Here is a 27281-nt window from a genome sequence, read left to right as displayed (position 1 = left end):
CTAAAAATAAGTCTAGACGTTATGTTATTCAACCCCTGTTGTAATAATAGTTAACAAATGTTAATCCTTATTTTTTAATTAAAATAACATTTATTTTCAATATTTGCAAAATAATTTTTCACTTGAATCTACAAATGCAATTGTATAAACAGATCTGATGTGAAATCTGATGTGATTTCTTATCCATTATTCCTTGACCATGGCTTACCCTTTTTCGCCTGCTGATTTTAATTAGTGTTCTCACCGACAGCATACTTATGTGCATGAGTAATCTACCGGAATGGATATTGGCAGTAGAGTAAGTTACTTAGTTTTGCTATATATCATAGAGTCTATGATTATATTTTCGCTTTAACATTTTTAATATTGATTGCATTACATTAAATTACAAAGTATGTTATGGATAAAAACACAAGACTATTTTACTTTTTAAATTTTTAAATGTTTCAAAAATGTATAAAGACAAGAGGTTTGTTTCACTCATCATATGAATGTTCAAGAGCATGGTGCCTAGGCTGTTCGGTTTCAAGGACAATTAGGTCCTAAGCTCCAGCCTGTGCAAGTAGCAAATGCTCTTTTAGAAGCAGCCATTCTTATCTTGATTCCATAAAATTATGAATGATATGAACCCCACCTCAGCTTTTCTATTACTCTTGTGAGTCCCATGGAAACAGGTGGACAAGTGTCCCAGTGCCACAAGAACCTTCAAATAGACTCCACTTCTAGGGTTCCATAAACTTTTGCATCACCACGATTGGGATCAAGTTCCCAATATGTGGACATATCGTAGACATATGAAGAATCCGCATCTTACTATTTCTATGCTGTATATACTGGTAAATTTGTGGGACATCATGATATGATCATTGTGACTGAATTTCTAAATAAAATACATAAATATTTATCGATTTGGGGATATTTTGTTCTTTCATTCTTCTTACTAAATTCCTTTTAGTGTTATTTTATTTGGTTCACATTCTTGCTGTATATCATGTATTTGCTTTTGACTCCTGTGGCAGGCTCCTGAATCTGGGAATTATGACTTCATATTACCAATTTAAATATCTACAGTTCTATATAGACTGGGGGTTTAATTGTATCAGTTAATTATATTCATTGGAACATTTAGGCCTTTTGCTCTATGTATATGCCATGGATTCGTGTGCATGAGTTTTACCTCATGCTTGCTTTCTTTCTTACTCAAAGTTTTATTTATTTATTTCCATTCGTTAATATGCTGTCAGTGTTATACTTTTCACTGTTCATGGAAGTCTAAAACATCTGTTTTTTACTAGACTAATGGAACGGTACATTAGGGTTTTTTGTTGGTGGTTTTTGTTTTTGTTCTTTATAGTTTTTTTTGTTGTTGTTGGGTTTTTTTTCTTATTTGTTTGCTTTTGGAAAATAAAGCTCCTAGACAATAACTTTGGGCATTAACATTGTTCTTGAAACTATGTGATTTTGCAAGGTAGCTATGATATTGACTCATCAAAAAATTCCTTGCATTTGTTTGCCTGTCTGCCTGTCTTTGCACACATTTTATTACATTGGGGTTTAAAATTACCAAATTAGTTATGGGAAAATCACCATTTGAAGTATATTTGATATAATTTATTTAGTATAAAAATGTATATATAACCCCTGAGACAGAACTACTAGGAAGAAGTAATTCATCAAATCTAGTAACTGATGCCCTCCCCAGGCATCACCGAAGTGCTCCAGCAGCTCTTTGCTAAGCCTCTAAGGGAACAGCCTATTTGATTATTGTCTGATTGATTGTTTCCATCCCACCAAACACATCAGATTTTACTTTCAGAAAACTTATGTTCCATAGTTGATGACTAGTAGAGACATATCATTTCAGAGTTGGCAATATGCTACCTTCAACAGTTAATATCTGTGTGATTTTTTTCTGCAGGAATACTTTGCTTGGGATTTACACATTTGAAATACTTGTAAAAGTCATTGCAAGAGGTATCTGGGCAGGGTCATTTTCCTTCCTTGGGGATCTTTGGAACTGGCTTGATTTCAGTGTAACTTTGTTCGAGTAAGTAAAATTTCAAGTTGTACACATCTTAATGATTTCAGTTACCATGTGTCCTTCATGCAATTGTCTCTGGGTGGTCTTTATAAATGAAAGGAATGGGTGGTTTGCTGTCTTGTAGAAAAGTGAAATCTCTCAGCAGCTCACACTGTAAGTGGTTTTTATAAACAGTGATAGCAGTGTCTACCACATGGTAAGACTAAAATGAAATGGTGGTATCATTATAATTATTGTCATTACTATTATTATTTCAGTTTCACTGCTGCCATTAGTGCATAGCTTGACTGAAAATGAACCTCTATTATGTGCATGCACACATCTATGAAGTCTGAATGCATTGTTCCATTAAATTCCTACACAATTCCTTAGAATAAGGAAATATCCTCTACACTTGAGCTAGGGTAATTATGGCCCAGTATATTAACCACAAGTCCTGTCACACAGCTAGGAAACAGTGGGTATTATTTCTATGTTGGCCCTGTGGCCTCAGAGAAGATGCACTTACACGGTACACACACTGTCTTTTTCTTTCCTTGCTGTTTACCATCAGCTTTCTCAGCATAAGAAGATTAAACACTAAAGATTATTCATATTCCTATTTTTAAAAAAATCAGCTGGGAGTTTTTCTTCTTCTCAGTGTCATTTTCTTTGTGATAAGATAACATTTTATGAACACATTGTAGTGTGTTGTTTCACTGGAATTTAGCATGGAGTAAAAGCATTATAAACTCAAAAGTTTGACTGTGTGAACTATTAAACATAGATCTACCTTGTCCAGAGCAAATTTGTCTGTCAATCAACAATAAACCTATTTCAAGAGTGGAGTCATGGGAGCAAAAGGCATACTCAGAAATATAATTTTATAGTACTTTTTAAAGATCATGGGCTCAATGACTTCAAAATAACTGTCCTTTACCCACACAGGCTTATCACAAGGTCTTCACCTCTAAGCTCCCTTCCAATGTTTAAAACAATAAGAACCTTGCGAATTTTGAAGATCATTCCTTTGAACCATGGTAAGAAACACTTTGGGGTTTATTTCCTCCATGGTGTATTTTTCTGTGTTCGTGGAGTCACTTGAACTGTCTTAGTATTACTTAGAGAAAAGAGGTTAAATTGAACAACGTCTCCACTTCTCCAGCTTTCCAAAAGTTACCTAAATCTTAAATCTATTTGTCAACAAAGAAAGTCAAGAAAAAAATAAATACATTCAACTGTTGTTAGATGGTGTGGTTTGCAATACAAATATATATATATATACATATATATTATATGATATATATATATATCAGTCATGCTTTCATTTTTCAGTTATCCTTCCTATTTTTAAAAGAACTTATATTCTATAAACTCCATGGAAAACAGAGACAGATTCTAATATGCTTCTTTTGTCTCAGTTTCTCCTCATTTCACCAAGAAACAAGTTTAAATGATTGAACCTTGCCTAATATAATTATCAGCACATTGGTGTCAGAAACTCAAACACACACCCACTTAAAATGATGTTTCTGATTTATCTCGTTAAGGAGCATCAACTCTCTCGTAACCAGCAAGGACACAGAACCCTCTAGCAGTGACTTGGGCTCTTAGTATTTGTTAGACCCGGGCAGTAGAACTTAGAATGAAGGGCAGCTTCGTTGACCTCAGAGGGACAGGCATTGGCCACAGGAGAGGTTTTCTGAAACTGCTTTGTTAGAAATAAGTTTTTCTTCTTAAGTTAAGAACAGGTGTCCTTTTTTTTTTCCAGGCCTGCAGTCTATTGTGGTGACGCTGGTCCAGTGTTTGAAGAAACTACTCGGAGCCATTGCCCTAGCTCTGTTTTTTCTGACTGTGTCTTCGCTATTCGGGATGGGTCTCTTCATGGGCAACCTGAAGCACAAATGTGTGCGATGGCCCCAAGAAGATGGAAATGATGTGATGTACAATGGAACTGGAAGCCAGTACCATATTCTAGGTAAGACTCCCTCCACCTAATGACACAGAAGCCTTTAGAGAAGTCAACACACCGTTTCTGCGCAGGCAATAAATCCCGTAACTACACTCGAGGACTAATTTGAATCTGTTTTTCATTTCCCAATTTTCAGACAATTAATGAGAACATAAGTTTTATAAAAACAGGTAAAATCCAATTTTTTTTTGGGTTCTTTTTTTTTTTTTTTCGGAGCTGGGGACCGAACCCAGGGCCTTGCGCTTCCTAGGTAAGCGCTCTACCACTGAGCTAAATCCCCAACCCCTAAAATCCAATTTTTAAATTTATTTCAGAGAGATTAAAGTTCACTGGGTTTTTTGCCATTCTTTAAATAATTATGTATTTACATGTAAACTTTTATTTTATCTGTTATAGTGTTTGAGATTACTCTAGAAGTCAGATAGTCACCTTCATATGGAAATAAACTCGTTAGATTTTGGTTACTGTTGTACTTTTAAGACATTTTGTATGTCAACCTTTTAAAGAAAGGAAAACATTTTGAAACATCAAGCAGTAAATAACACTGTAATTTCTTACGTTTTAGAAATCAGAAAATAGACTTACCATAATTTTTCAGAGGAGACATAACAATGACCGTGCTGCCTTCAGCAACAGAATTAGATGATGCTTCTAGGTTTCATCACTGCTAGTCAGGAGAGCTGGGATTCTACCTAAGCTAAGACTATCCTAAGATCATACATCTTTTAACCAGCAATGAACTCATATTGCACTCTTCTCTCCTGTTAGTCCCCTGTTGACAATATTTGGGGATATGTGTATGTTTGTCCGTTAAAAATGTTTAATATTTTAAACTTATGCATCTTTTTATGTTAATCTCACTCATATCTCATGCTTCCCCCACACTAGCATAAATCATAACAACTAGGCTCCGTGGCCAACTACATAGTAGGATCATGCTGCGATGTGAACTGTAAGCACAAGAACACAGTACATGCTTCATGTCTTCTGGGTTTACAACACCAACACCAAATTTAGAACAGAAGATCAGGGAAGTGCACATTAATTCCTGATCTTTGCTAAAACACCCAGTGGTCTTCTTGATGTAATAACTAAAATCTACTGACCATTTAAGGCAAACAAATACTGCTACTTTACTGGTTATTGTAAAAACATAGGCAAGCAAACCAACCAGCCAGAACTTTGGTTCTTTCCATCATTGTTCCTTTTTTTTAAGTTCAAAAAGTACTTTTATTTTTACAATTATAATTACATAATTTATCTCTTCCTTTTTCCTCCCTCTACACCCTCCATATAACCGTTTCTTCTCTTTTCCAAATTCAGTTTTCCTCATTAATTGTTGTTATATACCTATATGTATATGCATATACCTATGTATCCCTAAATGCATAAGCACAACCTGCTCAGTGTGTATAACGTAACTTGTACGCATGTTTTCAGATCTGACTGTTTTGGACAATCATGCTTTTCCTTGGGGAAGACTATTTCTACAGCTCGGCATTCCTCAGTTGCCTGTAGTTCTTTGTGTAGTGTGTTGAGACCTCATGGGCTTTTCCTAGCAGTTTAGACATTCTTTTTTTAAATTTTTTATTAGATATATTTCTTTACATACATTTCAAATGTTATTTCCCTTCCCGGTTTCCTGTCCAGATAGCCCCCATCACCTCCCCTTCCCCTCCCCCCAGATTAGACATTCTTAAAAATGAAAAGATTGAGACCTTGGAAGACAGTGCAGTCTTTAAATGACTTGTCGGTGTGAGGATCTGAGATTAATCTCCAGGAGCCACTTAAACAAAGATGGGTGTGGTAGTGTGTGCTTGATGACTCTCTGCCTCCCGCCATTCTTCCCCTTCCCATCCCCTGCTCCTTATGTGCGTTCATTTATACGTGTAAATAGTTATCATTGTTTATTTGTTTGTTTATACTTGGTCTTGTGTCACAGGCTGACCTTGAACTCACAACATACTTGAAGATGACCATGGAATCTCATCCTCCTGCCTTTACCTCCTGAGCGCCGGAGTTAAAGGCATACGCCAGCCACTCTGCTGATGTGGTGCTGAAGGGTTGAATCCAGGACTTTGTGCTTGCCCTGCAGGTTCTCTACCAGATAAGCTTCATCCTCACCCATCCCACCCCTTTCACCTTGACATCACAGCATCACAAGGAGGTCAGGTTACCAGCTCGCAGTCCTCTGGAGGATGCCCAACACCTCTCAGAGCACATGACAAATGCGGACCCATAACTGTGTCTACTCTGTCTGCTACGGCAAGGCCATCTTCATCACACAACACCTCCACTTGGCTCACTGCTAGCCCCACAGAATTATGATCGTTTTGTACATAACCATTCCTCTTTCCATCATTGTTAGACCACAATATTGTAATTAAAAAAAAACCCTTCTTCGTGCCATAATGCCTGTCAATCTTTTCCATTTCATCAGTGACATATTAAGAAATACAGGAAATATTATATATATGTATATGAAATATTTTAACCCAATTGTCATTCATAGTTCTTTCATGTCAAAGAATTCTTAGAGTCACCCAGTGTAATTGACGTTAAATTTAATTTAATTTAAATTTGATTGTCATTAAATAAAAAAAAAAGCCTCAGCCAATAATACCTCATCTTTCTGACTTAAAATGGTCTACAGTTATTGTAGGGAGCTTGTTAAATTAACATTATGTTAAACTGGAGTAAAGCATACTTATTTTAGGACACACACACACCTTTTTCCCCCTATAGTTTGGATTCTGAGATTTGAATCTGGAACAGATGATGCAATGTTTCTAAGCCTGCATGTCCTGGCTAAAGTACCTAATATCTACAACCATAATTTTTTAACTTATTAACAGCAGTTTAGCATGTGCTGCCAAATTATGTAGACTATGAAGAAATTAGCAAAATTCGCCGTTGCAGTTAGCATGTCACTGGCACTAGGTACTTAGTACAGAAAGGCTGGCTCAAGTTAGGAAGAGGCCAAGGATTCTGGTCTCAGTTCAGAGATATCATCGGGAGCAAACCTTGGAAAAGCAGTCCTCAGCTTGCTAAGTAATCTTGGGTATTTTCCTTCAGCGATACTGTCATGTCTGGCTGTTTTATCCATTTTTCCTGGACTCTGACTTCGATGTTCTATTCCTCCTTCTGCGCTCAACAATTTCAGTTCCAGAACAGCAAAGCACCTGCGTCCTCAAGGGTCCCTGGCTTGCGCATGAAATGACAAGAGTAAAGAGAAAGAGTTTGCTCTTTTCTCTCAAGGATATAGGCAGAATGTGCGTCTCCTAGAGAAATCCAGACGGACATCATGTGGCTGACTCAAGACGAAACATAGAACCTTATTTCTTTCTTCTTTTTCCAGAAAGAGAAAACTTCTACTATATGGAAGGCGCGAGATACGCTCTCCTCTGCGGCAACAAGACAGATGCCGGGTAGGTTGGGCCAACGCTTTCTGTTAGCATGTTTTTAACATCATTGAATGAATATTTATTTGTTTTGCTACTGTTCTCAGTTGCCTGTGCTTTCTCACTCCATTATCAAAACTATGCAGAGAAGCTGTTTTGTTCTTTTTGAGAAGTTTCTCCCAACATTCCATAGATTCCAAGTCTTAGAAACAACGGGTATGCGTTTCTTAGTTTGGCAGACTTCTATGTTTGGCCCATAGGTGGTGACTTTATTGCTGTATCCTCAGAGCGGAAGTGGGACAAATCCTCAGATTTCCTCCATGAAAGCATAAACCACACACGTGAGGCCTCAATTTTGGTCTAGTCTGTCATTAAGAGCCCCACCTGCCACTACCATAACCTTGAGGTTGAATTCCAAAATATCAACTTTGAGCAAAACCAGAAATGTTTAGTATGAAATACCATTAATTCAGTTTTCTAAAAAAAAAAAAAATAGACAAATTAATACAGTGGCCTATTAGAGCTTGAGAAGCTAGGTCGCCACATGGCTAGAACTCCAGTAAAGATCTGGTTTATTTTCAGTGTATCCCAGCACCAACAGCTAACGAAAGATAATGTAAATCAGCCCTTTGGTTGAGGGTTTTTAGAAAAGTATATTATACATATACTGTTATTTTACTTTCTTGGTGTCTACATATTTATTTTGCATTAATAAAATTACTTTTCAGAAGCAAGAATTATTCGGGAAGGTAACATTATTCTCATGTGTTACTGCTATAGACTCTTTTTATTACATATCTGTGAGGAAAGTGGGGCTAGAGTAGTGCTATGACACCCATGGGGATCAGAGGATAACTCACAGGAGTTGATTCTCTCTTCCATAACGTGAGTCCAGACAATGGAACTTAGGTGGTCAGGCCTGGCAGCAAGTGGCTTAACCCTCTTAGACTTCTCACTGGCTGTATCCTGTGGAGTATCGTGGAACAAATAAAGAAATAGCATTAAGCCACTGCCCAGCCTTGTTGACTTAGAAGTGGTCCTTATTGCTCTGCTCTCAGTAGAGATGCCGTGAAACCCATTGGTCATAGTGTCCTTCTTTTTGTTTCTAACGCTTAACATGCTGGAAAATAATTAAATCCTTGTGGAAGATAAAGCACCCTTGTACAGTTTATGTACAGCTTCAGGTGATTCAGAAGTTTTATTGCTTAGTTTCCGTTCTACCCTCTAAACCAGATTTTGGAGACTTCTCTTTGTAACCACTTATTCAGTAGCCCTCCACTATAAAGACATTCTGTATACCTTGTGAAGGCACCTGGCTCTGAATGTTAACACAATGTTGTATTTCAAGGCAATTAACAAAAACCAGATGGTATTTCACCTCCAGCACCATAGTTATCAGCACGGTAAGCGACCTCAAATTAGGAGGTGAATGTAACACCTAGCATACTGCTCTGCTTAGGGTTTCAGTCTAGCAAGCCTCTATGCACAAAAGTTTGTAAACCTCTTTTTTCATTGTATGTCTAAGGCCTACGGCATCGCCAACCCTAAAATAATGCAGAGAGAGAAACTACACAAAGCCTTGGAGAGAAGGAAATGAGATATATTGACCCAATACCATAATAATGAGCCGCAATACTCCAACCTTACACAGATAAAAGTTTGAGAACTCCCTGAAAGGGAAGAAAATAAATATTTAATGTGCCTTTTCCCCCAAGTGCTAGCTCTGCGTTTCAATTATTAATGTGACAGATGTTTTCTCACCCTTAAATAATGGGAACTAGGGGTCTGAGGTGAGATTACTTGACGATTAAGCCCTCCAGTATTGTAGTTTATTTTTATCAGTGCCATTTTTTTAACATTTATACTTTCACTATGACATTCGGAGATTTTTATGTCCCTCCCTCTCTCCCTGTCTTTCCTCTTGTCTTTTTACTTTTTACTGAGTTTTGGCTTGAACTCAAATACTCAAAATACTAGGCAAACAGTTTACCACTTAGTCACACATTTAGCTTTTAAAAATGGATTTTGAGCAGCAAAGGTACGAACAATAACAATACATTAAATTCTTGAAATTGTGAAATATTCTTGTTATGGTAGATGTGGGAATAATGTGTGAATTAACCTAATTTAGATACTCAACAATGTATAAATATTTAAAGCAAATGTGTGATGAGCATATACATTTTGTCAATTTAAATCAATCATTGAACAATGGCATTTTGAAAGCCAACTTGAAGGTGCTTAGGATTCTCTTCCAACACTTTTCATGTGCATCAACTTAAAATACAACCGATTTTTAGTGTTTTCTGTAAAAAGAAAATTGACTACATGCAAGGGCCTCTCCCTGTGCTCTTGGGCAGAAAGAAGACAGTATTTATAACTGGCCCATTGCCAAAAAGCTACTTAATAGCGAACATTTCTTCCTTTCTTTGTCTTCTTTAGCCTGTGTCCAGAAGGTTATATGTGTGTAAAAGAGGGCTCAAATCCTGACAATGGCTTCACAAGTTTTGACAATTTTGGCTGGGCTCTACTGGCTATGTTTCGATTGATGACTCAGGATTACCCTGAATTACTTTATCACCAGGTAAGAAGAGATTTCTGAACTGCACATGATAAAGGTAACCTCTCCACCTTTGCAAAATAAGGGCTTAAAATGTAAGTCAAGTTGTTAAAAAGGAATTACTAAAACACACACACACACACACACACACACACACACACACACACACACACACACGTTATATATGAGGGAAGGGATTGTGTGAAGAATTCAAGACAAAAGCAAAGAATCGCAGCTGGTGAAGGAGAAATGCTCCATCCACTCCTGTACTCGAACTGTTTGGCCTTTCATAGTCCATGTTTAAGATAATGCTCCAAGGTCCATGCACAGATCCTGGTTTAAAAAGGCCTCACTTTGGACATTTCAGCTTTACAGTGGTGCCTAGTGATAGAGTTCAGTAGTAGTGACACTCAGATTTTAATTCTGACTGTACCCATTGCGTTCTAACATGTTCTCCACAATGGGCAGGAGAATCAGGTTCAGCACCACCAGCCACACAGTCTTGGAAGCAGCCATCTACTGGTGTGGGTATGATCATGATAAGCTATGTTATTTATGTGGTCAGCCACAGTAAGTAATAAGTAACTTTCATACATCACAAATTAAATTTATCGAGACAAAATACCATATAAAGTTAAAGAGTATCTTTTTAACCTATATTTTATATAAGATTTGAGTAGATTGAATAACATATCCCAATTTTTAGATGTGAAGATCACTTTCTTACTCCAAAAGGGCATGATGTTGACCTGTTCTATATGTATGGTTTTGCAATGAGCATTTAATTATTGAATAAAAATATTATGGACCTATCAGGTTGGAACACGTTGAGTAATAATAATATTAACTGAAATTTTTTTTATTTCCTTTTATCCTAGTTAATGTTTTCTACTTAAACATTAAACTGTTCTCCAGGTACGATGACAAAAATTTTCCACCATGGTAACTTTTGTATAGTAGCCTCCCAGGAAGGGATAAAACTTGTTACAGGACCATCTCCATTACCATGAAATATGTAATATAATGGTAGACTAGTTAATATAAAAAGATTCTAGAACAAAGAATTGCTTCTGTAAATTCTAAAAGGTTTTCAAGCTGAGAGTATTCCTCTTAAAAATGTGTTCTGTTGAGAAAGCTTTCACTAGGTCAATAGAAAGAAATACCTCTTCCCGCTGAGATAAGGCGTCAATGATAGAACAAAATCCAGTTCTACCAAAGTCTCTATAGATCATGGTTGCCAGTAATCGAGTAGAGTGTAAGTGACCTTAAAGAAGTTTAGCAATTAGAAGATTAACCTTAACATGGATGGTGACACCCTTGTAGCTGTATAAATGAATCCAATCATCCCTATTTACCCTGTACAGTCCATGTATTATAGAACCTCCTGAGCCTTCTAGGCTATGTGCCATTGGAGCAGAATTATATAGAGTTTCTTTATATACACTACAATAGAGAATGACTATGGTCTCTGAGAGGATTCAGTGACTGCCCTTAACTGTTACTTTTGTAAGGCAGTGTCAACAGTCCATAGGTCTGATAGTGATGATCCATTGTAGGTGGTCATTCGTGGTTTAATGAAAATGACAGTAGATAGGCTTGAAGAATAGACTTCCATAACAAGTTATATACCTAATATATTTATTTCTATTTTGACTACACTGTGATATGTGTGCATGTTTGGTCATTTAAAAAAATGATAGGGAACAGTCTTTGGAACTTGCTCAGTGGTTTATAGCACTTCTTGTTTATGCAAAGGACCTAAATTTGAATCCCATCATCCTTTTTAAGTAGCTTATGTCCCTCTGTAATTTCAGCTTCAGAAGAGTTGGTGCTCTCTTCTTATCTCTACATATACCTCCAAGCATGGTTCAAACAATTGTATTCTGGGAATTTTCTGTTTTCAGTTTTCTTTTGTTGTTGTTTTGGTTTCATTTTCTTTTTTAAGATAGGGTCACTCTGCAAAGTTGTCTGGCCTGAAGCTCTCTGTGTAGATAGTGTAGTCTTGAACTCATAGCTACCTACCTGTCTTTGCTTCCTGAAAGCTGAGATTAAAATAGTATGTCAAAAGGAATCATGAAAACGTTGGATGTAACATATTTTTGTTGTGTAAGCTGCTTTCCTATGCTAATTAGGTTAGTGTTTACATTTTTATTTCCTAAGATTTATGTTGTGTCTGTGCTTCTTATGAAATAGTCAGAGCTTCTTAGTTTTAAAAGTGTCTTAATGTTTTGCTAAATTACCTGCCTTCAAAATCCTTTTTTATTTTTCAATTTGGTCTTTGAACTTCTGTGTAGGATGATGTCATACAGGTGAGGCAGGAACAAGATAGAACAAGGCCTGTCATTGGATGAGATGGAAGGATGGGCAGGAGAAAAGTTTGAGGAAAGAAAGGAGACTGGAGGGACAGGAAGGCAGAGAAGCCTCAGAGAGAACATGGAGGCTGACGTAAAGATTCCACTCTGTGTATTTATGAATATTCTTAAGGGATGGATATGTATAGGACTTTGTATGTTTAGGTGGGCAATTATATCTTATCAATTGTATCAGAGGTTAGTGTTATGTGTCCTTTCACATAACGATTTAAGTTTAAGAGAGTGTGGTGGCTAGAGACACTGGGATACCACGGAGTTTTGATATGTGTTTCTGGCAAGACATCTACCAGATATCTTGGGGCACTACAGTGCCAGATCTACTGGGGGATAAAAGAGAGCCTTAATATAATTTTATAAAAACACTTTTGTTCAGAGCCACTATTTATGATGCAAATATCCTTTAAGATCTCTGTTGTACTTGGTAATGGAATAAGACATTTTCTCAGTGATCTTTTCTTGGAGTTGTTTCCATGTATATTTTTAAACTTCACAAAAATTAAAGTTTCCTCTGTCATTATCAAGAGTCATATTCACTTTTGATCATTCCCTTCACCCATATCAGAGATAAAGCAGTGTACACTCATCTCCGTGATGTGATATCTTAAGTACTTGTTCAGATATTTCCCTCACTAGGAAACAAACTCACGCAAAAGGAATTTGTTTCTTTTTTAATTAGGGATTAAAAACAATAAGTTATGTGTTGCCAACAACAGTCCTGTATACTAATGAAGGCATTGGGTTTGTTCGTTCTTTTTTAATACATTCGAGGGTATGTTATAAAACTGTCTAGTTAGGATTGTATTAAAGTCAAACCGATGCCTCTTCAAGTAAAAAGGGAACAGAATTTATGTAGTACCCAGGTTTACTCATGACATTCATTTCTGATTCCTGCATTTTTATTGTATAGTAATTGCTTTGATTTAATAGTAAATTTACTTAGCATTTCCATAAACTCAATTGATCAAGGCTCAGATATTTTGTAGTTGTTACCAAATAGTACAGCCCATGTCTTAGGCAATATTATGTTTGGTCCCAATATTCCTTGAAACTCATTAGCAAAATTCATGAAGAGAATTGAGTTTAACAATATAGTGAAAGTTTAAAGTGGATATGCTGTGTGCTAAGTGTACTCATTGCTTCATGTTATACTCATACAAATACTGTGAAATCAGTTCTAGAATTAACTAATCTTATACTGAGATCCTAATAAAACAATAATTTTCTCATTATTACATGCTAACAAGGATGTGTATCTTGAGTCTGGAAAGGTGGTACACAACTATAATGCCAGCCACTGAAGCAGAAAAATATTAAGATAGTGCTAACTGGCCTGAGATGTAAAATATTTCCTCTCTTTAAAAAAGAAAACATATTTTATAGTTATTTTAGCCTATATGAGAGCCTATATTATATGTTCAAAGTCTAATGATTTATATATCTAAGATTGTGAAAAGTAATTCCACAGTCTGACTATTTATATGTTTATTGCAAATAATAAATATCACATATATGTGTTACCAGATAAGACGACAGATAAATCTTTATTATTATTCATGGCTTGTAGCAAAACCTAGACTATTCACTCATGGACACTGTATTTGTTAGTGTTAATAACAGCTACTTAAGTACTTAAAAATATTTAATCAAATCATGAATAACAATCTCAATGTAATATCAGATTATAAAAAATCACTTTTGAAGACTAACATGTTCTAAGTTAATAAGATATTGCTTCAGAAATATTTGGACTTACTACTACTTAAAACCATTATAGCCACAAAACATTTTCTGTGAATAATAATTTCTATTTATTCAATCATATGCTTAAAAATCAAAATTTTGTTTCCATTACTTGTATTCATGTATATTTATTTATTCAGTAAACAAAATTGATTGTACTTTCTATTTACATTTTACTACATTTGTTATGAGCTTGCATATGTAATTATTATGAAATTAAAGCTAGTAATGTTCAGTTCAAAAATATAAAATCATTCAACTATCCAGAAATATTTCTTCCAGTAATTATGTCACATGTCTTATTCTACTCGGTTTTCTCTAAAGACTGTACCAGAGTGTTCTTTTATGCAGAGAAACATTTCTATTAGTCTTGGTTTTCACACTGTGCCCTTCCTATAAATTCATGGTAAGAGAAAATGATGTTTGAAACATACTTTGAAATCTTCTAATACTTAAAGAATAAAGCACTATGTGCATTCATATTTTCCAGCTTTTTATTGTGTGAGGTTGAGATTTGTCTATTTGGTGTGTTTGTTCTGGTAATGAAGACATGAATCAAATACTCATACTCAATTAAGAGAATTCCAAATTTTATCTCTCGATTCACTAGCATATATTTTATATCTCAATGAAAGTAGATAAGATATACTTTTTCTGTATTTATTTATTTTTATTTCTTTAGGTAGTACCTAAAGACATAAATTATACTTTGATTATATTGTATTTATAGATAAATAATTATAACAAAATTTTTATTTTTCATCTCAAATGAGGAAAATATAGAGAAAGATAATAATACCTCTCACTGTCTTTGTGTCCTACCAATCTGCAGATCCTTTATGCTTCAGGAAAGATCTACATGATATTTTTTGTTCTGATCAGTTTCTGGTTTGCCTTCTATATGGCAAGTTTGTTCTTGGGCATCCTCACTATGGCCTATGAACAGGAGAAGCAGAGAGCTTCTGAGGAGTCTAGAGACATGGATTCTAAATGTCATCAGACTGTGAAAGAATTCGAGGAAGAACATGAAGGAGCTGAGGTATAAATTTGTGCTTCAAAGATTTTTTTATTGGATATTTCTTATTTACATTTCAAATGTTATGCCTTTTCCTGGTTTCCCATCCATAACCCCCCTATTCCATCCTCCCTCCCCGTTCTTCTATCAGGGTGTTCCCCCACCCAACCACCCACCCCTTCCTGCCTCCCTACCCTGACATTCCCCTACACTGGGGGATCAAGCCTTGGCAGGACCAAGGGTTTCTCCTCCCATTGGTGCCCAACAAGGCCATATGCATCTGGAGCCATGGGTTTGTTCACCTGTACTCTTTGGATGGTAGATTAGTCCCTGGGAGCTCTGTTTGGTTGGTATTGTTGTTCTTATGAGGTTGCAAACCCCTTTAGCTCCTTCAACTCTTTCTCTAACTCCTCCAATGGGGACCCAATTCTTAATCCAATGGTTGGCTACAAACATCTGCCTCTGTATTCATCAAGCTCTGGCAGAGACTCTCAGGAGACAGCTATATCAAGCTCCTGTCAGTGTGCACTTCTTGGCATCAGCAATAGTGATTGGGTTTGGTGGCTGTATGTGTATGGGCTAGATCCTCAGGTGGGGCAGTCTCTGAATGGCTTTTCCTTCAGTCTCTGCTCCAAACGTTGTTTCCATATTTCCTCCTGTGATTATTTTTTGTGAGGAACTTCTCAAAGTCTTGGAGTGTGTGGTCTACTGACAGATGATCACATCTGTGCATGGTATCCCATCAGAAAAACAAGTGCTTTGTAGGGGCAGGTAGGATGACTATTCAGATCAGAGCATATACTGTTCTTGCAGATGGTAAAGTGATGCACAGTGTCCACATCAGTCAGTAGAACCTCCTGTAACTATAGCCGCAAGTGACTTTGACACTCTTCTCTGGACTCCACACACACATGTATCAAATGAACACAAACAATGCAATCACATACATGTGCACACACATGCAAACACACATATATACAATAAAATAGGATCACTTAACTTAAAAATTTTTCATAATGCTTTCACTAAAAAGGACCCATTTTTGCTTTTTTACTTTACTTTCCTGTATATACTTGGTCTTTTTATATATAATGTATTAAGAATGACCAATGTATTTACATATTTCATATGTATAAATGTTAAGCCAAATTTGCATTACTATTACCGATAAAGTCTCAATATGTTGTGTTCTTATAACTTGAAGTTTTTCTAATAGAGATTTAATTTATTAATTCCAACATGCTTCTGATAGTACATCAGGTTTAGGTTTGAACAATGTGCTCAAATGTAAATAATGGCCTCCTCAATCTTTACTATAAATTACTAAGATAATGGTTTAATAGTATAGTGCTAAAGTTAGAAAATGAAAAAATAAAAATAAAATAAAGAAAAAAGAAAAGAAGATATAAACCTTCTGGCCTGCTCAAGAAGCAAAGGTCATCATAATATCTGGAATTATTTGATCAATAGATGATTATAATAATAAATCTAACAATATTGTATTATTTATATATTTACTTACTTTATAATATTTTATTGTGATTTTAAATTAAATAGCTTCCAGATAGTTAGCCTTCTATAAAAATTCAGTCTATGAATGTGAAAGTGCTTAGCAGAAGTGAAGTTTAGAAGATTGTACACCATTTTTAAATTCAATTACCATACATGTTTGAAGAAGAATGAGAGACCAGAGGAAAGTAACAAGGAGTACCTTCTGGCATTGCAAGTGATCACATCTTTTCCAGAAGACTGAAAAATAGACAAAATTGAGACAGAAAACAAAAGTCAGAGAGGAAGTACATTTGGGAATTATTTTTAAAGAAGAAGAAGAAGAATAGAAATGGGGTAAAATAGGTCAACAAGCAAATCGAACTTAATTACACCTTAATTAGAAATTGTAGAAAGGTTCGCTAAGAGCTTTGTTTATACAAAAATATTCCTTCTTCCTTAAAAGCAACTGAAGGCTAACCCCTGCATCCATGTAGTTACCATCACTAAAGAGCCTCTGGGAAATAAGAGTCGCCCAAGTGGAATTTTGAATAACAGGATGTTGGAATGTGCCCAGTGACTTCATAGTCTCTTGTATCCATAACATGCATGCCATTAAACACGAAGCAATTATGGACTGTTTGAACAAAACAAGTACAAAAAAGAGGCTTTTATTGCTCGTAAGTAAAATGTAAGAAAGAAAATAACAAAAGATTTCTGTCCTGCAGATTGGACTTGAAGGGTCTGAAGGAAATGTTGATTGTGTAATTTGTTTTCAAGTGGCATTTCAGAAACTCAAGAGCTTGTTACTACATCTCAATGTAGCCAACAGCTTAACAATACTTCCCTTATTCCTAGATGAAGTTTTCTACTAGCTTTGATTGTGAAATAGATCTGACTATGAAAGAGCTTTGGCATTTCCTAATATCTTTTTTTACTTAGTAAATTTGGTTTTAACGAAGCTTTCCTGGTATTTATTAAAAATTTTCAGTTACAAATACTTTCTTCCCTGGAAGAATCCTAGAATATTTCTCATGTACAGTTATTTGGAAATTGAGAATAAAATCCATTTTTATAAAATCTCTTTTTCCCCTTGGTCTTTACATATAAAAAAAACCATGTCAGTAGAAAAGAATCCAGTTATTGAATGACCTTTTGAAATTGGGTCAAGTTCAAACTCTAAAGATGGACTTCCAAAGAGACTGACTACATGGAACAAATTCTCATGCCGTAGGAACTCTTGAGAATTTTGTTGACTAAAAATTGTTTTCCAGTCAGGCAGATGTGGACTTCAGTTCACTTTAGGTACATGATATAAACATGACATTCAACGATTCTATCTTGGGAAACATAAGCTTCCTTATCAATAAAATATTGACCGTAGATATTATCTGTCATATAGGTGGTATGGAGTCCAAATGAAACATGCACAAGACACCATGTAGTGCAAAAACATGCTATGAAGAAGAAATGTTAATAAGGTCATAATCAGTATTATAGAGCATATCAAAATAGCCTTGATGTATCATAATCAGCAAACTACAAACACTTACTTCATCTTTATTTATGGTTATTGTTGCTGTTCTTTTTTGATTTGGGTTTTTTTTTTTTATTTTTGGTGTTGGGCAGGTTGGTTTCTTTGTTGACATAAGGTTTTACAATGTAGTTGAGACTGACCTAGAATTCAACCATTTAAGGTCATAAAGTAATCCTTCTTCACTCGGCTTCATCCAGCAAGAATTACAGGCATAAACCACCACATCAGGATATAACGCATAACATTTATAGGAAAAAAACCTTCATGTTATATGTAAGCTAGTTCATAAGTGTATAGTGTTAATTTTGTGAGAGATTTCTTATTTAGTCTATGCCACCCTCTTTGCAAAATGGGTAACATATATTATACCACATTCCACTTGTGTCAATACCTTGAGATACGATTTCCAAAATCTCAAGTGAGAAAAATTGAGGGCTGGTTTCCAAGAAGCATGTATGAAACCATATGTTGTAAATGCTCATATTTGTTCCTAATCACATTTAATTAATATCCAATAATGATTATAAAGATCACAGACTGATTAGAGAACAGATGAGAGAAAATATAAGAACATGAAGTAATCTGAATGGAGAAAAGCATACCAATGTGAAAGTCTTACATCTTTGGCTGTATTCAAATAGTAATATTTTTTTTTTCTTAACTTATTATTCTTTATTTAACTCAATAGTCTGATTCATAGAATATCATGAACAATATTAAGAAAACAGAAATTTAGTGTGTAAGCAGTGATACTCTCACTAAGAGAACATGTTCTATAAAGAGATAGGAACTATTAAGTTACAGATATCAGCTGGCATATTGAGGGTTGCGGCATGAAGGGCTACGGTGCCCTTTGGGTCTATTTTATGGCTCAGCTTATGCATCTTTTTTTCCAATCTTTATTAAATTGGGTATTTCTTATTTACATTTCAAATGTTATTTCCTTTCCCGGTTTCGCCTATGTATTTGCTGTATTCTGGCTGTGTCTCTCAGGAGAGATCTACATCCAGTTCCTGTCAGCCTGCACTTCTTTGCTTCATCCATCTTATCTAGTTTGGTGGCTGTATATCTATGGGCCACATGTGGGGCAGGCTTTGAATGGGTGTTCCTTCTGCCTCTGTCCTATTTCCTCCCAAGGGTATTCTTGTTCCCCTTTTAAAGAAGGAGTGAACCATTCGCATTTTGATCATCCTTCTTGAGATACATGTGTTCTGTGCATCTAGGGTAATTCGAGCATTTGGGCTAATATCCACTTATCAATGAGTGCATACCATGTGTGTGTTTCTGTGATTGGGTTACCTCACTCAAGGATGATATTTTCCAGTTCCATCCATTTGCCTATGAATTACATAAAGTCATTGTTTTTGATAGCTGAGTAGTACTCCATTGTGTAGATGTACCACATTTTCGGTATCCATTCCTCTGTTGGAGGGCATCTGGGTTCTTTCCAGCTTCTAGCTATTATAAATAAGGCTGCTATGAACATAGTGGAGCATGTGTCTTTGTTATTTGTTGGAGCATCTTTTGGGTATATGCCCAAGAGAGGTATAACTGGGTCCTCAGGTAGTGCAATGTCCAATTTTCTGAGGAACCTCCAGACTGATTTCCAGAATTGTTGTACCAGTCAGCAATTCCCTAGAATCAATTTCTATTATGCCTGTCATTTGATAGGGACTGTTGAATTCCAACGTGTAATTCTTGTTCAGCTGCAAACAATGAACAGTACACACTGCTACTAGGCATTTTTTATTTGTTTTGTTGCTGTTGTTGTTTTTGTTTTTGTTTTTGTTTTTTTTATTAACTTGAGTATTTCTTATATATATTTCGAGTGTTATTCCCTTTCCCGGTTTCCGGGCAAACATCCCCCTCCCCCCTCCCCTTCTTTATGGGTGTTCCCCTCCCAACCCTCCCCCCATTGCCGCCCTCCCCCCCATAGTCTAGTTCACTGGGGGTTCAGTCTTAGCAGGACTCAGGACTTCCCCTTCCACTGGTGCTCTTACTAGGATATTCATTGCTACCTATGGGGTCAGAGTCCAGGGTCAGTCCATGTATAGTCTTTAGGTAGTGGCTTAGTCCCTGGAAGCTCTGGTTGCTTGACATTGTTGTACATATGGGGTCTCGAGCCCCTTCAAGCTCTTCCAGTTCTTTCTCTGATTCCTTCAACGGGGGACCTATTCTCAGTACAGTGGCTTGCTGCTGGCATTCGCCTCTGTATTTGCTGTATTCTGGCTGTGTCTCTCAGGAGCGATCTACATCCGGCTCCTGTCGCTCTGCACTTCTTTGCTTCATCCATCTTGTCTAATTGGGTGGCTGTATATGTATGGGCCACATGTGGGGCAGGCTCTGAATGGGTGTTCCTTCAGTCTCTGTTTTAATCTTTGCCTCTCCCTTCCCTGCCAAGGGTATTCTTTTTCCTCATTTAAAGAAGGAGTGAAGCATTCACATTTTGATCATCCGTCTTGAGTTTCGTTTGTTCTAGGGATCTAGGGTAATTCAAGCATTTGGGCTAATAGCCACTTATCAATGAGTGCATACCATGTATGTCTTTCTGTGATTGGGTTAGCTCACTCAGGATGATATTTTCCAGTTCCAACCATTTGCCTACGAATTTCATAAACTCGTTGTTTTTGATAGCTGAGTAATATTCCATTGTGTAGATGTACCACATTTTCTGTATCCATTCCTCTGTTGAAGGGCATCTGGGTTCTTTCCAGTTTCTGGCTATTATAAATAAGCTGCGATGAACATAGTGGAGCACGTGTCTCTTTTATATGTTGAGGCATCTTTTGGGTATATGCCCAAGAGAGGTATAGCTGGATCCTCAGGCAGTTCAATGTCCAATTTTCTGAGGAACCTCCAGACTGATTTCCAGAATGGTTTTACCAGTCTGCAATCCCACCAATAATGGAGGAGTGGTCCTCTTTCTCCACATCCTCGCCAGCATCTGCTGTCACCTGAGTTTTTGATCTTAGCCATTCTCACTGGCGTGAGGTAAAATCTCAGGGTTGTTTTGATTTGCATTTCCTTTATGACTAAAGATGTTGAACATTTCTTTAGGTGTTTCTCAGCCATTCGGCATTCCTCAGCTGTGAATTCTTTGTTTAGCTCTGAACCCCATTTTTTAATAGGGTTATTTGTTTCTCTGCAGTCTAACTTCTTGAGTTTTTTGTATATTTTGGATATAAGGCCTCTATCTGTTGTAGGATTGGTAAAGATCTTTTCCCAATCTGTTGGTTGCCGTTTTGTCCTAACCACAGTGTCCTTTGCCTTACAGAAGCTTTGCAGTTTTATGAGATCCCATTTGTCGATTCTTGATCTTAGAGCATAAGCCATTGGTGTTTTGTTCAGGAAATTTTTTCCAGTGCCCATGTGTTCCAGATGCTTCCCTAGTTTTTCTTCTGTTAGTTTGAGTGTGTCTGGTTTGATGTGGAGGTCCTTGATCCACTTGGACTTAAGCTTTGTACAGGGTGATAAGCATGGATCGATCTGCATTCTTCTACATGTTGCCCTCCAGTTGAACCAGCACCATTTGCTGAAAATGCTATCTTTTTTCCATTGGATGGTTTTGTCTCCTTTGTCAAAAATCAAGTGACCATAGGTGTGTGGGTTCATTTCTGGGTCTTCAATTCTATTCCATTGGTCTATCTGTCTGTCTCTGTACCAATACCATGCAGTTTTTATCACTATTGCTCTGTAATACTGCTTGAGTTCAGGGATAGTGATTCCCCCTGAAGTCTTTTTATTGTTGAGGATAGCTTTAGCTATCCTGGGTTTTTTGTTATTCCAGATGAATTTGCAAATTGTTCTGTCTAACTCTTTGAAGAATTGGATTGGTATTTTGATGGGGATTGCATTGAATCTGTAGATTGCTTTTGGTAAAATGGCCATTTTTACTATATTAATCCTGCCAATCCATGAGCATGGGAGATCTTTCCATCTTCTGAGGTCTTCTTCAATTTCTTTCCTCAGTGTCTTGAAGTTCTTATTGTACAGATCTTTTACTTGCTAGGTTTAAAGTCACACCGAGGTACTTTATATTATTTGGGTCTATTATGAAGGGTGTCGTTTCCCTAATTTCTTTCTCGGCTTGTTTCTCTTTTGTGTAGAGGAAGGCAACTGATTTATTTGAGTTAATTTTATACCCAGCCACTTTGCTGAAGTTGTTTATCAGCTTTAGTAGTTCACTGGTGGAACTTTTGGGATCACTTAAATATAGTATCATATCATCTGCAAATAGTGATATTTTGACCTCTTCTTTTCCGATCTGTATCCCCTTGATCTTCTTTTGTTGTCTGATTGCTCTGGCTAGAACTTCAAGAACTATATTGAATAAGTAGGGAGAGAATGGGAAGCCTTGTCTAGTACCTGATTTTAGTGGGATTGCTTCAAGTTTCTCTCCATTTAGTTTAATGTTAGCAACTGGTTTGCTGTATGCTTTTACTATGTTTAGGTGTGGGCCTTGAATTCCTATTCTTTCCAGGACTTTTATCATGAAGGGGTGTTGAATTTTGTCAAATGCTTTCTCAGCATCTAATGAAATGATCATGTGGTTCTGTTCTTTCAGTTTGTTTATATAATGGATCACGTTGATGGTTTTCCGTATATTAAACCATCCCTGCATGCCTGGGCTGAAGCCTACTTGATCATGGTGGATGATTGTTTTGATGTGCTTTTGAATTCGGTTTGCCAGAATTTTATTGAGTATTTTTGCATCGATATTCATAAGGGAAATTGGTCTCAAGTTCTCTTTCTTTGTTGTGTCTTTGTGTGGTTTAGGTATAAGAGTAATTGTGGCTTCGTAGAAGGTATTCGGTAGTGATCCATCTGTTTCAATTTTGTGGAATAGTTTGGATAATATTGGTATGAGGTCTTCTATGAAGGTCTGATAGAATTCTGCACTAAACCCGTCTGGACCTGGGCTCTTTTTGGTTGGGAGACCTTTAATGACTGCTTCTATTTCCTTAGGAGTTATGGGGTTGTTTAAATGGTTTATCTGTTCCTGATTTAACTTCGATACCTGGTATCTGTCTAGGAAATTGTCCATTTCCTGCAGATTTTCAAGTTTTGTTGAATATAGGCTTTTATAGTAAGATCTGATGATTTTTTGAATTTCCTCTGAATCTGTAGTTATGTCTCCCTTTTCATTTGTGATTTTGTTAATTTGGACACACTCTCTGTGTCCTCTCATTAGTCTGGCTAAGGGTTTATCTATCTTGTTGATTTTCTCAAAGAACCAACTTTTGGTTCTGTTGATTCTTTCTATGGTCCTTTTTGTTTCTACTTGGTTGATTTCAGCTCTGAGTTTGATTATTTCCTGCCTTCTACTCCTCCTGGGTATATTTGCTTCTTTTTGTTCTAGAGCTTTTAGGTGTGCTATCAAGCTGCTGACATATGCTCTTTCCTGTTTCTATCTGCAGGCACTCAGCGCTATGAGTTTTCCTCTTAGCACAGCTTTCATTGTGTCCCATAAGTTTGGGTATGTTGTACCTTCATTTTCATTAAATTCTAAAAAGTTTTTAATTTCTTTCTTTATTTCTTCCTTGACCAGGTTATCATTGAGTAGAGCATTGTTCAATTTCCACGTATATGTGGGCATTCTTCCCTTATTGTTATTGAAGACCAGTTTTAGGCCGTGGTGGTCCGATAGCACGCATGGGATTATTTCTATCTTTCTGTACCTGTTGAGGCCCGTTTTTTGACCAATTATATGGTCAATTTTGGAGAAAGTACCATGAGGAGCTGAGAAGAAGGTATATCCTTTTGCTTTAGGATAGAATGTTCTATAAATATCCGTTAAGTCCATTTGGCTCATGACTTCTCTTAGTCTGTCGACATCACTGTTTAATTTCTGTTTCCATGATCTGTCCATTGATGAGAGTGGGGTGTTGAAATCTCCCACTATTATTGTGTGAGGTAAAATGTGTGTTTTGAGCTTTAGTAAGGTTTCTTTTACGTATGTAGGTGCCCTTGTATTTGGGGCATAGATATTTAGGATTGAGAGTTCATCTTGGTGGATTTTTCCTTTGATGAATATGAAGTGTCCTTCCTTACCTTTTTTGATGACATTTAGTTGAAAATTGATTTTATTTGATATTAGAATGGCTACTCCAGCTTGCTTCTTCTGACCATTTGCTTGGAAAGTTGTTTTCCAGCCTTTCACTCTGAGGTAGTGTCTGTCTTTGTCTCTGAGGAGTGTTTCCTGTAGGCAGCAGAATGCAGGGTCCTCGTTGCGTATCCAGTTTGTTAATCTATTTCTTTTTATTGGGGAGTTGAGGCCATTGACGTTGAGAGATATTAAGGAATAGTGATTATTGCTTCCCGTTATATTCATATTTGGATGTGAGGTTATGTTTGTGTGCTTTCACTCTCTTTGTTTTGTTGCCAAGACGATTAGTTTCTTGCTTCTTCTAGGGTATAGCTTGCCTCCTTATGTTGGGCTTTACCATTTATTATCCTTTGTAGTGCTGGATTTGTAGAAAGATATTGTGTAAATTTGGTTTTGTCATGGAATATCTTGGTTTCTCCATCTATGTTAATTGGGAGTTTTGCAGGGTACAGTAACCTGGGCTGGCATTTGTGTTCTCTTAGGGTCTGTATGACATCAGTCCAGGATCTTCTGGCCTTCATAGTTTCTGGCAAGAAGTCTGGTGTGATTCTGATAGGTCTGCCTTTATATGTTACTTGACCTTTTTCCCTTACTGCTTTTAATATTCTTTCTTTATTTTGTGTGTTTGGTGTTTTGACAATTATATGACGGGAGGTGTTTCTTTTCTGGTCCAATCTATTTGGAGTTCTGTAGGCTTCTTGTATGTCTATGGGTATCTCTTTTTTTAGGTTAGGGAAGTTTTCTTCTATGATTTTGTTGAAGATATTTACTGGTCCTTTTGAGCTGGGAGTCTTCACTCTCTTCTATACCTATTTTTTTATTTTTATTATTTTTTTATTAACTTGAGTATTTCTTATATACATTTCGAGTGTTATTCCCTTTCCCGGTATCCGTGCAAACATCCCCCTCCCCCCTCCCCTTCCTTTTGGGTGTTCCCCTCCCAACCCTCCCCCCATTGCTGCCCTCCCCCCACGAGTCTAGTTCACTGGGGGTTCAGTCTTAGCAGGACCCAGGGCTATTATCCTTAGGTTTGATCTTCTCATTGAGTCCTGGATTTCCTGTATGTTTTGGACCAGTAGCTTTTTCTGCTTTACATTACCTTTGACAGTTGAGTCAATGATTTCTATGGAATCTTCTGCTCCTGAGATTCTCTCTTCCATCTCTTGTATTCTTTTGGTGAAGCTTGTATCTACAGCTCCTTGTCTCTTCTTTTGGTTTTCTATATCCAGGGTTGTTTCCACGTGTTCTTTCTTCATTGCTTCTATTTCCATTTTTAATTCCTTCAACTGTTTGATTGTGTTTTCCTGGAATTCTTTCAGGGATTTTTGCGATTCTTTCAGGGATTTTTGCGATTCCTCTCTGTAGGCTTGTTTATTAATGTTTTCCTGTGTTTCCCTAAGGGAGTTCTTCACGTCTTTCTTGAAGTCATCCAGCATCATGATCAAATATGATTTTGAAACTAGATCTTGCTTTTCTGGTGTGTTTGGATATTCCATGTTTGTTTTGGTGGGAGAATTGGGCTCCGATGATGCCATGTAGTCTTGGTTTCTGTTGCTTGGGTTCCTGTGCTTGCCTCTCGCCATCAGATTATCTCTAGTGTTACTTTGTTCTGCTATTTCTGACAGTGGCTAGACTGTCCTATAAGCCTGTGTGTCAGGAGTGCTGTAGACCTGTTTTCCTCTCTTTCAGTCAGTTATGGGGACAGAGTGTTCTGCTTTCGGGCGTGTAGTTTTTCCTCTCTACAGGTCTTCAGCTGTTCCTGTGGGCCTGTGTCTTGAGTTCACCAAGCAGCTTTCTTGCAGCAGAAAAGTTGGTCTTACCTGTGGTCCCAAGGCTCAAGTTCACTCGTGGGGTGCTGCCCACGGGCCCTCTGCAGCGTCAGCAACCAGGAAGATTTGCGCCACCCCTTCCGGGAGCTTCAGTGCACCAGGGTTCCAGATGGCCTTTGGCGTTTTCCTCTGGTGTCCGAGATGTGTGTGCAGAGAGCAGTCTCTTCTGGTTTCCCAGGCTTGTCTGCCTCTCTGAAGGTTTAGCTCTCCCTCCCACGGGATTTGGGTGCAGAGAACTGTTTATCCGGTCTGTTTCCTTCAGGTTCCGGCGGTGTCTCAGGCAGGGGTCCTGCCGCTCCTGGGCCCTCCCCCACCGGAGCCCAGAGGCTTTATACAGTTTCCTCTTGGGCCAGGGATGTGGGCAGGGGTGGGCAGTGTTGGTGGTCTCTTCCCCTCTGCAGCCTCAGGAGTGCCCACCTGACCAGGCGGTTGGGTCTCTCTCTCATGGGGTCTGGGAGCAGAGAGCTGCTGCAGGCCGGGATCCGCGGGTGTGGGACTTCCGGTAAACACAGGAGGTGCCCGGTCCTAGAGGAATTCTGCCTCCGTGTGTCCCAGGCTCACCAGGCAGCTTTCTTGCAGCAGAAAATTTGGTCTTACCTGTGGTCCCGAGGCTCAAGTTCACTCGTGGGGTGCTGCCCACGGGCTCTCTGCAGCGGCAGCAACCAGGAAGATTTGCGCCGCCTCTTCCGGGAGCTTCAGTGCACCAGGGTTCCAGATGGCCTTTGGCGTTTTCCTCTGGTGTCCGAGATGTGTGTGCAGAGAGCAGTCTCTTCTGGTTTCCCAGGCTTGTCTGCCTCTCTGAATGTTTAGCTCTCCCTCCCACGGGATTTGGGTGCAGAGAACTGTTTATCCGGTCTGTTTCCTTCAGGTTCCGGCGGTGTCTCCATTGTTTTTGTTTTTATTGAATATTTTATTTATTTAAATTTTGAATGGTTTCCCCTTTCCCGGTTACCCCTCCAGAACACCCTATTCAATCTGTCCTCCCACTGCTTCTATGAGGGTACTTCCCCACATACCTACCCACTCCACCTCCCTACCCTGACATTCTCATACACTGGGGAATTGAGCTTTTACAGGGCTAAGGGCCTCTCCTCTCATTGATGTCCAACAAGGCCATCCTGTGCTACATATGCAGCTGGAGCCATGAGTCAATCCATATGAACTCTTCGCTTGGTGGTTTAGTCCCAGGGAGTTCTGAGGGGTCTGGTTAGTTGATGTTGTTGTTCTTCCTATGTGGTGAC

The 27281-nt window shown here is 37.6% G+C and overlaps 1 protein-coding gene across 2 annotated transcripts in view; it reads left to right on the top strand.

Moving 5' to 3' along the window:
- Positions 1-27281, top strand: part of Scn7a (sodium voltage-gated channel alpha subunit 7) — a 102284-nt gene that overhangs the window by 31790 nt on the left and 43213 nt on the right. For both annotated transcript variants that reach the window (XR_015683392.1, NM_001388508.1), the window contains 7 exon segments: positions 209-298; positions 1919-2047; positions 2969-3060; positions 3792-3998; positions 7351-7420; positions 9836-9977; positions 14898-15104. Coding sequence is in view for 1 of the 2 variants with exons in the window: in NM_001388508.1 (NP_001375437.1) it covers positions 209-298; positions 1919-2047; positions 2969-3060; positions 3792-3998; positions 7351-7420; positions 9836-9977; positions 14898-15104 (937 nt within the window). In the remaining variant the exon portion in view is untranslated.

This window comes from Rattus norvegicus, chromosome 3 (genome assembly GCF_021556685.1).
Source record: "Rattus norvegicus strain SHRSP/BbbUtx chromosome 3, alternate assembly SHRSP_T2T, whole genome shotgun sequence".
NCBI classification, from domain to species: domain Eukaryota; kingdom Metazoa; phylum Chordata; class Mammalia; order Rodentia; family Muridae; genus Rattus; species Rattus norvegicus.
This window is presented reverse-complemented; position numbering and strand designations above follow the sequence as displayed.